Raw genomic sequence first — 12,725 nt, 5'->3', positions numbered from 1 at the left:
AGAATTCCAGCTCGTGAATAGACCCAAACCCTTTCTGTTCTGTTCTGTTCTGTTGTCTTGAGAATGAGCGCACAGTGTCTTGTGGTTTCACTATAATTAGAGGATCTGTGGGGAAGGGAGCTCGGAAGCTAGGCGCCGAGAAATGCCAGAGAACTTTTGTTGTATTAGATTTTCTTATTTATTTTGAAATGTTAGCACACTCCAGCCATATATAGATCTGTGTAGTTTATTCATGTGTTTGTTGTAACTATGCTCAGTCACTAGGTGGTTCTCTCATTGGCTGGCTGTACTGTCACACGGCGCTGCTCTGTAACCAAACCCCGATGTGTTTTAGCTGCTTACATCATCCTTCATACGGGTCAGCTGTGATCGTGCGCACTCTCTTTCTCTCATGGTGGGTATGAGTAGCAGATCTGTTACCATGGCTAATCCACAGATCCAGTGTGTTCTTTTATGGGCAGTGTTCACAGGGGAGCTGGGTGATGCGTGAACCAGTGTAGATAATGATGCATTCCCTGCACGTGACTGCACATTACTCAACAATTATTGTGATGTAATGTCGCAGTCATACTGTAAAGGGTATTTAAGATGCATCTGTGATTTTTCTGTTTGTTTAGTAGGGCGGCGGAGGAGACAGACTGCAGCTGCAGCGCTGAATATATCCATTAGGATACCTGCATGCATGAAACCGCACACATTTCTCCATATCGGTACACACCCACAGAAATCTCACGTAATAAAATCATGCGCTTGCGTAGGCACAAAATCATTTGCATGCAGAAATGCACGCACGGTCTCCCTTGACACGCACACCCATGACAAACTATAGGGGTTTGCACACAACTGTCACAAACGCATTCACATACCAGCAGATGCAACATCTTTTCAGTGATGGGATTCTGCAGAGAACGAAGCGGCATGTGATCTGGTGTGTTTATCTATTATGAATGAACTTGCTGTAGCTATACTGCTAAAAGGATGAATTTGTCCACACCAGGTTTCTCGGTCACAACCAGGCACGCACAGAATCTTTGCTCTTATGTTTACAGAATTGGTACATCTATAATTTGCAAAGTTCAATAGATCCAGTCTCCCAATAAATGTATGTTCATTAGTGATGCACTGAAAATTCAGGATGTACTTGGCTGAAAGCTGAAACTGAAAATACATGTTATATAATAATCAATTCATCAAATGTATTTAATAATCAACATTCAAAAAAAAAAACTGAGTTGTACAAGCATTTAAATTGAACATGTCAACTTTTTAATAACAGAATTGTGTTTCTACTCCAATTTGTTGTTCAAATGTAAACATTTAAACTGTGGCTGTAATGTTTTCATGAAAGATTTATGTAAACATACATTAAATAATGTAGACAACAGCTTAATTAAAATATGATATGTATAGGGATGCACAATATATCAGCCACCATATTGGTATCGGCCGATAAATGTTCATTTTTACTGTTATCGTTATTGACCTGATAAGAGAATTTGGCCGATATTTTAAAGCCAGTACATAATGCATTATTTCCTTCAGAGACACTTCAGATGCGCACTGTTCACCATGATGGATTTTAGTTGCTTGAAATATGATTGGAATCACTTCGAAAAGGAAATTGCAATTAAGTGCAACATATGCAGGGCAAGTCTTTCATATTGGCTACATAAAATTATAAGAACATGTACTATAAAATAATCTTTGTGCACCCGTGTTTTAACTAACGTAACATTGTTACAGGAAGAGCACATCCACAATGGAGCTACTCCTTCATGACTAGCACAGTTAAGTTTGCTTGTGCATTTGCAGCCTTTTGTGCAATTGTACAAGGATACTTGCAGAGCACAGTATTTCAGGCACAAATAGTGGCAGAACACAGAAGTGAACAGAAATCAGTGTTCACGTGCATCTGCGTGGCTCTCACCGCGTCTACACCAGACGCGAGCGGTGCGGCGCGACACAACAAATCCCCGACAGTAAACTGATGCCGCGTTATGACGTACTGACACAACGTTCAAATGATATGCAACGGTCGCTTTGTCACGTCCAGTGTATTCTCCTTCTTTCCAAAGCGCTTGGGAGCTTGTGCTTTCGTGGCGTCTGCCGTTGCTAAGCGACCGTGACCTGCGCTCTCCGCGACGACGCGGAAGTTTCAACAAAGGATAAATGGATTTCCAGCACTGGAAAATCCCTTGCAGTAGCTCTGCTACTAATTTTATTTAAAATGGGTATCTCTGTACAGCTGTCACGTCCGGTGTAGACACTGTGTCTGTGTGTGAGCAAAGAAAACAATCAGTATAAATATAACGATCAGTATACTAAACATCGCACATCCTGCGATGTGACTATCGCGGATGCGCACATCGCGATATCGATGCTGAAACGATAGAATGTGATTGGTTAAGTTAATAGAGCATTTATAGTGTGCTTCAGTTTACCAGTGATCATCTTTAGCTCAGCGCATACAGCTCAAACAGCAGTGCACAACATTAATAACTATGATTGGGACTGTCATATATATATATATAACATTACAATGCGAACATTATATATTAAAATGTTGTGAATACTTTGATTTTTAGTTGCCGTGATTCAGTGCGTTGTTACAGGAAGTGCACATCCACAACAGAAGTTACACATTCTGGTTAGCACGTAACTGAGTTCACTTGTGCATATGCGTCATTTTGTGCATGTATTAGTTGTAATATTATGTTTATGTTGTATAAATATCTGATTAATCTCACACAGGATGCATTTCCTTGAGTTAGATAAACTGCTAGCAAAGCACTTTAGTTTACCGGTGTTCATTCAGCTCTTCAACTTCAGTGCACGCAGCTCCAACAGCAATACACAACATTAAGAACTATAATTGGGAATGTCATAGACATAACATTATAAAGAGAACATTACCATAATAAAAAGTTGTGAATTCTTTGGGTTTATTATTTGTGTTTCAGTTTATTATTACGGGAGAAGCCATGAGCACATCCATAACAGGAGTTACACATTCTGACTTGCACATACAAGTTCAAGTTCACTTGTGCATTTGCGTATTTTTGTGCACATATAAGTTGTAATATTATGTTTATGTTGTAGAAATATCTGATTCTCATAAAGCCTAATTAACCTGCTAACAGAGCGCTTCAGTTTACCAGTGTTCATTCAGCTCTTCAGCAACAGCGCACGTGACGCAGCTCAAACAGCAATGCTGCTATTTGAAACAGTAATTTAATTTAAGATGTTTCTTTTTCAAAATCATTGATGCATTATTAATAATAACCACCACTTTTATTTTTACCTAATTATTTTCATCAACAATATAAGTTTAATTAAAATCATTTCATTATTCTCTGTGTGGAGGTTATTCCGTTTTATCCATGGCACGTGCATTTTGATTCTTTACATGCAGTAATGTTGACCAGTGACTTTTTTGTCATCTCAAATATTATATACAAATTTGGATTTCGATTTATCAGTTATCTGTATCGGCCAAAATTGCATTCCAAAAGGTGCATCCCTAAATATGTAAAATAGTGCATATATTTAGAGTTTTTTTCTAGTAGTTTTCTGGACTATCAAGTTTATGTGGACTACGTGTCACCAGAGAGTTGTTAATTTTTTATTTAAAAAATTCAGTCAAATTAAAAAACAATATGCATGGATGAATTGTTGACAATAACATGCATTTAGAAAACGCCGAATTTTCAGTTCATGCTGAATTTAAAGAGGTCATTATGCTTTTAGCTTCCAGTAGGAATTTGGTGCTCTGTTTCACAAATGTTACTATGTTTAAATACATTTAGCATAATTCAGCAGATTTCCTCCCTAAAATGGGAAGTAAAAAAATCTGCATATTTTGTCTGGGCCTTTCCTGTCATTGCAATTTGGATGGGAAACAAACAGTAGATCCAGTGTGTGTGCGCACAGTTGTTTCATGCTGAAATTTCAAAGGCATGTCCAGATTATATCATTTATATCGTCTGATAACCATTTTTCTACCCATCAATCCTAGACAGCTTCAGATAAACACACTATAGTAAATCTGGGCTGGTGTAAATCTAGAACCCTGCTCAAACTACAGCTCCTAACTCCACGAGTTCCACGAGTCTGATGTGAGATTCCTGACATTCCAGAACTCCTACTCGCTCACTTCCCATTCCTGTTCTCCATTCTCACACACTTAATCGCTGACACTACACACTGGCCATAGATGCTGAAATGTCAACTCTTTTTCTCCATTTGTATCCCCGTTTCTTTTCCTTTTCATTCTCATCTGTCTCGTCTTCCTCTCCTTGGATGCTCACTACACTCTGACTCGCCTTGATTCTGTCTTCATCAGAAGCTCCTATCTTTGCTCTAGGGGAGTGAGTGTGTGTGCATGCAGAGTGTCTGTTTTGGAGAGATTTACAATCCGTGGAGATGTTCCAGGGTCTCCGGTCTGGCACCTCACCCTATTTTCAAAAAGCATGTTGATTAAAATAGTCTTTTTTTTCCTGTAAAGTTTAATTTTGAGGTTGAAAATTAATGGGCAGTACATTGAGGAAGTTAGGGTGGAATGCCCTGCTTTAGAGGGGTGTGTTGGCTCAAGGAGCATTATAGAATAAATCTACATAAGCTTGGATGCAAAAGTCCACAAAGAAAGAAAAAATAAGCAAAAATGTCTGGATTTTTGTACCTCAGAAATTACACCATTTAAAGCCAAATACGGTATCTATGGAGCATCGGTATGTATTGTTTTCTGTTTATTAGTTTTAAAAACAAACTTTGCAACTTTACAGATCTTCTTTATGCACCAAGAGCTTGTAACACTCCAAAGAGAAAGGAAAAATTGAAATCGCATCATATGACCCCTTTAAAGTGTTCTTCAAAACCCATCCATGTGCGGCTGTTGTGATAATCTTTGTAAAGATTGAGTCTCCAAGGTGTGCAGCCAATCAGGTTGTCTTTTAGTTCAAAAGTTGGCTTTGTATTTAGTGAAAGCCTGTTACACAAGATCAATAAACATTTAATTAGCATAAGTGACTGTTGACTAACAAATGTTTTGTTTGAGAAAAGTCTCACCGGGTTTGTTCAGCTGTTATATGACGAGGCAAACAGTTAAAGCGCGCAGAATACGAGCTCTAGTCATCGAGTCTAGAGGCTTTTTAAGTTCTCTTATTGTCTCTTAAGCGCTTTAAAGGCCACACTTTATGAATGAGTGAGAGGATGCTCTCCTCTGTGTGTGTGTGTGTGTGTATAAAGGCTTTGTTTGGAGGATCTTTGATGGATGCAGTAGACAGTGTATGTTTGTGTGTTAACTGACATTGCTCTGTGGTCGACTGCTTTAATCTGAAGGTATTTCAGAGAGTCTCAGTTCTCTATTTGTGGTAAACACGCTGCTGTTAGTAATGCACTTCTTTACCGTGGCTGACGTCTTCCAGGGGTTTAGTTTGGAGAGAGGATGTGTAACGGCATGTTCTACAGTTGATCACCTGATCTTGCTACTGCTGTTGGTCAGGTGATGGAAGACAGACAGTTTGTCATGTGTTATAGAAATGTGGTGTGTTATAGGGATAGTTCGCTCAAAACTAAAAAATAATTTGTTGTCATGACTGTTAGTTACCACATCATTTCTCGTTTAACATTAAAGGGGTCCTATTATGCTTTTTCACTTTTTCAACTTTAGTAAGTCTGTAATGTTGCTGTTTGAGCATAAAAAAGATCTGCAAAGTTACAAAGTTCAAAGTTCACTTCAAAAGGAGATATTTTATTAAACAGAAATCACTTTTCAAAAACTACAACGAACGACTCGTTTGGCCTACAACAAATATTTTCCGGGATTTGTGATATCACAAATACCGATGAATGGGACGAGACCTGGTTGAGCTGCACTAGAGAAGGCAACGAGTGTTATCACTATGTCGGAGACACGCTAGCTTTCCCAAGGCAGACGAACTTAGAGTGGTTACAATCATCCGGGTTTAAATCGCACTCAAATTGATTTGATTTTGACACTATATTTACACTGAAGCTAGCAAGCAGCTATGGTAAGGGGCCTGACATTTCCCGACCAGGCGCCGAGTGGTGCCAATCACAATACACACTAGCCCAGCTAACCAATCACAACACATTTCGTATTTCAGAAGGTGGGCCTTCATTTGATACAGGAACTATTCGAGCAGTTCATGCCAGACTGGGGAGAGAGGTGTTGTAATAATGTAAAATATGTGAAAAATGTGTTTTTCGAACAACCTAGTATGAGAGCCTGTTCTAGTACACCCCCAAAACTAAATCAAGACTTTGTAAAAGAGCATAATAGGACCCCTTTAACAAACCGGTGATTTTTAGTGTTATTTATATAATATTACGGTGTTTGTTAATATTTTGAATTGGCTTTTATTTTTATATTTTCTGTTTTCATTTTAATTTAGGTAAATATTTTATTAGTGTTTTTTTTTTGTATATATGTAAGCTTCTTTTTTTTTCCAGTTTTCATTTTGGTACTTAAACATGTCTACGTCACTTGAACTTATTTCTTGAATTTTTTCATCTAATATTTATATTTTATTTCAGCTTTATTTCAGTTAACAAAAACTATTTTAATAGGTTTAGCTTTAGTTAACAATAACAACACTGTAACACACTCATGTGACTGAAGCGTGGCTCATCCAGTAGCTCAACATGACAAGACGGTTAAATGCAAGACAATTAGATGTAAATTATGTTGGATGCTTTTCAAACCACTGTGCCAAGGGGCCGCAGACACCACCTGTTTGTGTGCCTTGGTGTGCTGTGTGTGTGTAAAGTCGTTGACTTGAGATATGAAGTGTGTTTGTGGTTTTTGTAGTAGGAGTTTTCTACGCCCTGACCAGAGCCACTGCTTTCAGGAAGTCAGTAACAGCCCAATACTACAGCTGTGGAATGTAACCTCTCTTTTTCTCTTATTTTCTCATGCTGTTTTTCTCATCACAAGCTGTTTTTAATTATGTTAATGCTCTTTTTTTCTTTAGTCTGGTCCTTTTTCCCTCTAAACCTCACAAATAGGTTCATGTTACCTATTTGTGACCTCTTACCCTTTCTTTTCTTCCTTTCTTGCTTTTTAGCTGGAAATGTGCAGTCATCATGATTATCTGGTGTCATCAGGAGTAGTGGTGTCCTGAGCTCTTGACTAGTGCGCGGACCAAAAATTGTTTTGCAGTTGCGTTTGTTAAAAATATAGTACTGTTCAAAAGTTTGGGTTTGGTACGATTTTTAAAAAATGTTTTTTGGAAAAAGTATCTCATGCTCAAGACTGCATTTATTTGAACAAAAATACAGTAAAAGTAATATTGTGAAATATTATTGCAATATAAAATAACTTATTTAACTTAACTTAAATAGCAATTTTTATTATGGATGGATGCACTTTATTTGCTTCAAAATCTCTACACACATTTACTGCCATTATAAAGCTTGGAAGAGCCAAGACGTTTTTTAATATAACTCTGACACATACACACTGCAGCTAAATTCAGTTGTCAATATAACTTTTAGTGTTTAATCCTGTTCTCTACACACACACACACAGTAATTTATGAAAGTGACCACTGCATTCTACAACCGAATTAACAAATGAAAAACGCAGGTAATGACAACCACATTTTACAAAAATTCAACACAGTGTGTACAGAACTGAACTGAGCAACTTGTTGTTAATGACATATTTTAACGCGAGTTGTGTCTCTTTTGTATGTGCAGTGCAAGAAGTCACAGGGTACATTTTAACTCATTGGTGTTGCCAGATCTTGCTAGAAAAAACAACAAGAACAAATATGAACATAAACTCAAACCCAGTTGCGTTATCTTGAAAATAAGCCACGTACCAAAATATAGCATCCCGCACCTGCCTACTTTATTAACTCCATAAACTGGACTGCTTCATGAGCTGAGCCCAAACAACAAACCCAGAGATAACTTAAAAATCATTGATTAAAAGAGGACATGGCAACCTTTCAAGAGTGCTCTCTGTAAAGTAGCCTTCCAAACAAAAACAAAACACGACAGCTCTGTTTATGGTGGTTTAGTTAAAATCGCTGAACAGTCTTTGGTCACTGTAATTCACTCCTGTATTGTGACTCATGAAACCACACATTGTGTCCGTGGCATCCTATGATGGCAAAGCTGAATTTTCAACAGCCATTACTCCAGTCTTTAGTGTCACTTGATCCTTCAGAAATCATTCTAATATGCTGATTTGCTGCTCAGAAAACATTTCTTATTATCAATATTGAAAATGGTTGTGCTTCTTAATATTTAGTGGAAACCATGATGATTAAAGGTATTTTTTGATTCAAAAGTTCAAAAGAACAGCATTTATTTAAAATACAAATCTTTTGTAACAATGTAAATGTGTCTCTTTTCACCAATTTATTACCTCTCTGCTGAATAGGAGTGTTAATTTGTTAAATAAAAAAAAAACACTGTCCCTAAACTTTTTGGAACTTTTTGTCCCTTTTGAATAAAACCACATAAACACATTTCATTACACCAAATACACCAAATAATGTTATTTTTAGCAGCAACATATGACCCTTTTAAGTATTTTTATTGGGCTATTTTTTTCTTTGCTTATATGTGACAAACACCACAGTTAAAGATGAAATTTTATTAATGTTTGGTATCCTTCTGATGATGAATTGCGCAGGGATAAGGTGTCTTAAAGGGATAGTTCACCCAAAAATGAAAATTTTATGTACTGTTCAGTTTCTTGCACAGACCGATCGTTTCGTGTCTTTACACATCAATGTATCGTCACAAGCCGCAGGGTGTAATTTGGTTTTGTGTATGTTTTTTTTGACTCTCAAAGCCGTGATTCCCATTCACTTCCATTACATGACTGACAGACTGCAACGGTTTGAGTTAAAAATCTTCGTTTGTGTTCTACTGAAGAAACAAAGTCACCTACATCTTGGATGCCCTGGGGGTAAGCAGATAAACATCAAATTTTCACTTTTGGGTGAACTATCCCATTAAGTTGCATAAGTTGTGATGAGTGTTGCTCCCTTTATTTTCTCTTTTCAGATTTTTTTCTTTTATTTGTTGTTACTTTTGGACCCTGGTCTGGTGTGAACTCGGGGAGGAACAGTGGTTACAGGTCATGTTTTTGTTTTGGGGTTGGTCAGTGATGCACACTGATTGCTCTGTCTGCCGCTGAATAGAGAACTTCAGGAGCATGCTGTTATTGAGCTCAGTGTGTGTGTAGACCATGTGATCAAATGTGATGGTGCAGCAGTATTGAACTCGCTCAGAGAAGCCTCCTTTTGTGTGCATTGTTGTTGAGAAAGTTTAAGTGTGCGACTGAAATAACAAAGGCAATGGCGTCAGATTGCAGTTGCGATAATATCTCTACAGGGGGCAGCCTGCTGTAAAACATTCTCGCTAGCAAAGTCCGAGAGCTGTAGAAATGCATGGGGTCAGTGTGACGTGTTTACTCTGTTTAGATGTGACGTAGTTGCAAATCATTGTCTGTCTCTGTGGGTTAGTGGCTGAACCTCTTCTATGGTTCTCTCAGTCTCTAAATGCAGATGTTTGGCAAGTGTCCATACTGATAGCACGCTGCCTATGCTTTGTTTTTGGAGAGACATTCTTTGGGTTTATGACCGTCGTTATAAAGCAGTTGGAGCAACTCTACTGTAAAACGGCTGGTGATGCATCTATAAACGCTTTCTTATATATATATATATATATATATATATATATTCAGAAGAAGTGTTGTGGTAGTTGCTAAGGTGTTATGAGTGGTTGCTATGGTCAGAAAGTCTTCGTTATTCTAATCCTTAGATATAGTTTGCGTCCCTCCTCCACTGCAAGTTGTTGTCATTTTAGCATGTTCGGGGATAAAATCTGCTTAGAAAACTAATAGCATACCTCTTCTCAACAAAGCGCATTATTTGAGGTGTCATTCATGTCCGTGGCACAAACTTTGTGTGATTTGAAGTTTAATACTTAGGTTTAGGGGGCTTCTTCAGATGTCTAACTTTAAGTATGAGTAATAGTTAATGCAGAAATTGTCATAGTAAGCGTAATTAATTCATGGAGGAACTTGCCTTTATTTTTACAAGTGTTTCCTTTTAAAGCTTCCTTTTCATGGAAATACAAGAGTTTTTGTGGTTTAGTAATTTTGCCAATGGACTAGTTTTGCTTTAAGATGCTTTAATGCCTGTGATGATTCCAGATCAGCAGAGCAACTCTAATGTGCCGTGGAACGAAGAATTTTAAGCACATATTAGGAAGCTGGCGTAGTTTGGACTGATTTTCACAGAGCTCAGGCTTTACAGAGTTCAGAGTGTGACTAATGTAGAAGAAGTGTCATTGTCCTTTTACATATATTAAAGGACCTCATGCATATTCATGAGGAGAAGGGTCAAACACAGTGTAATCCTTGAGGTCAAAGAGCAGACACTTGCATCTCAATGATGTGTGATGTTTCTCACGCGTTTGAGATATTAACAATACCTTTTCATAGAGTTACAAATGAATCCAATTCTGTCTTAGGCATTTAATGATCACATCAGATGGTGATTAAATGATTCACAAGAGTTCAGTGCCGCTGGTTATATGACTCACAAAGTACGTTACAAATGCAGTCAGATGATCCATAGTTGTTGTCTTTATGATTAATTCATGTTGTTGTTTTTTTCTTTCTTTTTTTCATTGAGGCACATGTGCTGCTGCTTAACTTAAACACCTGTCTCTCTCTTTCTCAGAGAACACCTGTCTTGCTCTTTCACGTTCTTCCTGCATGGAGACAGTAATGTGTGCACCAGCGTGGAGATCAACCAGCACCAGCCCATGTACCACCTGAGTGAGGAGCACCTGACACTGGCCCAGCAGGCCTCCAGCCCATTCCAAGGTGATAGAACACTCTTTTCCTGATATGCTTTGTAATATTTTTTCCTGTCTGTCCCTTTCTTTTGTTTCTCCTCTCCCTTTTTCTCTTTCCAGCATTTCCTTTCAGATCAAAAAGATGAGGTTTATAATCAGTAAAGCCCAGTGGCATTCTATTTGCCCCTCTGTATCTTGAAAAAATGAATAAATAAATAAAATACAGAAATCGTGTTAGAGACCTTTTCCTGTTTTAGGTGCTTGGGGAAGAGGAAAGTGTTCTTCATTACCGGTAACATGAGCAGTGCTTAAGGTACTAATGGTGATTTCAACGATATCTGCACATCCTTAAATCCTGAAAATGTTTAAACTATGGCACAGAGATATGTAAAAAATATTTAATCGATCACGGTTTTTTCCCCCCCCGATATTGTTTATAATCATTTGTTAACTGGCTGTTGATATTGATGTATAAAATGATATCGCCATAACTCCCAGCCCTGGCCTAAACTGAAAAAATGACTTGATGTTTTTATTTTTATTTAACAAACTTTTAAGTAAAATAGCGTTAAGTGGGATTTCCAAAGGGCTGTTAGTGATGGTCACGTTAATGAAGGCATTTTGCCATTTATGATCATGTGTCACTGGGTGGGAAATCCTTGCACTTTAGGAGATTTAGGCCTGTTTAAAGTCACCATAAAATCAAAATGGACAATTCTTCTTTTTTCAGTCACAAAATCTTCAGTCAAAAACAATAACTTCCATTCCCCTCCCAACACCATCTCTTCTCTGATGACTTGTGTTGACTGGTGTGAGGGCTGGGCAGTAAAGCCTCCCCTCCAGCAATCTGTCACTCACATGAGATCGCAGCAATTAGCAAACAACAACGATCCAATCAATTCCTGATGGGCAAAATCAAGTCCCATCCTCCTTTTTTTTTTTTCTTGTTTGAGAAGCCATTTCACTTGTATTTACCTCACTGTAGGGAGGAAAATTCGATCGCAATTTCCATTTCATGCTGATTTTAAGACCTTTACGTGGGATTTCATAGCCCTCAGTTGCTCTTATGAACCCAAGGACTATCAGTGGGAAATATTCCTTATAGCTTTTGTTTTGTGATGCTCACTTTTGATTGAAATTCATTCAGTATCATTCATTTTAGCTTGGCTGGAATGCTGTATTGACCAATCTACATCCACAGCCGTGCACTAGATCACATCTGCCATTGTTTGCTTAATTGAGATTGTTTGCGGTTCCTGCGAATTAACGTTTTAAAACATAATTCATGCTTTTGATGGGGAAATAACCTTTGCAGTGAATCAGGAATGTGTGATGTGTCATTTGGAACCAGCTGACCTTTTTCTCGCTCGCCCGCTCTCTCTCGACAACCCTCTACATTGCGAGTAAATCACTCGCATATGCGACTAAATCTTCACTCTGGCGACTAAATGATGTCTAATATTAGCCAATTGCTAATAAATTCTCAGATTTTACTCGCCAGTGTGTGAGTTGGAGGCTAAGTATAAGTTTAGCTCAGATATATTTTCACTCGCCTAACACTCTGACTGAGCGCATCAGAGTTTCTCTCTCCGACAAGCGATCTGTGCTGTTTTTCAGTTCATCTGAATGGATGTGCAACGCACAACGTACCGTAAACTCTAGTGTGAAGGCGCACGACTCGGCGTCGCTTTGTTTCACACACACGCAGCGAGAGAGGGAGAGAGAGAATTGACGCGCTACCTATGCGCGCCAAATGTAAACGATATTCTTTGTTGTATTTTGCTGTCAAAATAACGGTTACAAAATAACCGCTTTTAAGAACTACCGCTTTCTCCGCTAGTGGGCGGAACTAATGCGCAAACGACAATCTCATTGGCTGG

General features: G+C 38.2%; 1 protein-coding gene across 1 annotated transcript in view; it reads left to right on the top strand.

Moving 5' to 3' along the window:
• Positions 1 to 12,725, top strand: part of LOC107699258 (mediator of RNA polymerase II transcription subunit 13-like) — a 104,581-nt gene that overhangs the window by 46,019 nt on the left and 45,837 nt on the right. The window contains exon 4 of the mRNA XM_016500454.1: positions 10,728 to 10,873. Within this exon, the coding sequence (XP_016355940.1) occupies positions 10,728 to 10,873 (146 nt within the window). The remainder of the gene's footprint in view (positions 1 to 10,727; positions 10,874 to 12,725) is intronic.

This window comes from Sinocyclocheilus anshuiensis, unplaced genomic scaffold (genome assembly GCF_001515605.1).
Source record: "Sinocyclocheilus anshuiensis isolate Anshui unplaced genomic scaffold, SAMN03320099.WGS_v1.1 scaffold334, whole genome shotgun sequence".
Classification (NCBI taxonomy): Eukaryota; Metazoa; Chordata; class Actinopteri; order Cypriniformes; family Cyprinidae; genus Sinocyclocheilus; species Sinocyclocheilus anshuiensis.
Note: the sequence above shows the minus strand (reverse complement) of the source record. Positions and strands in the feature narration are given on the sequence as shown.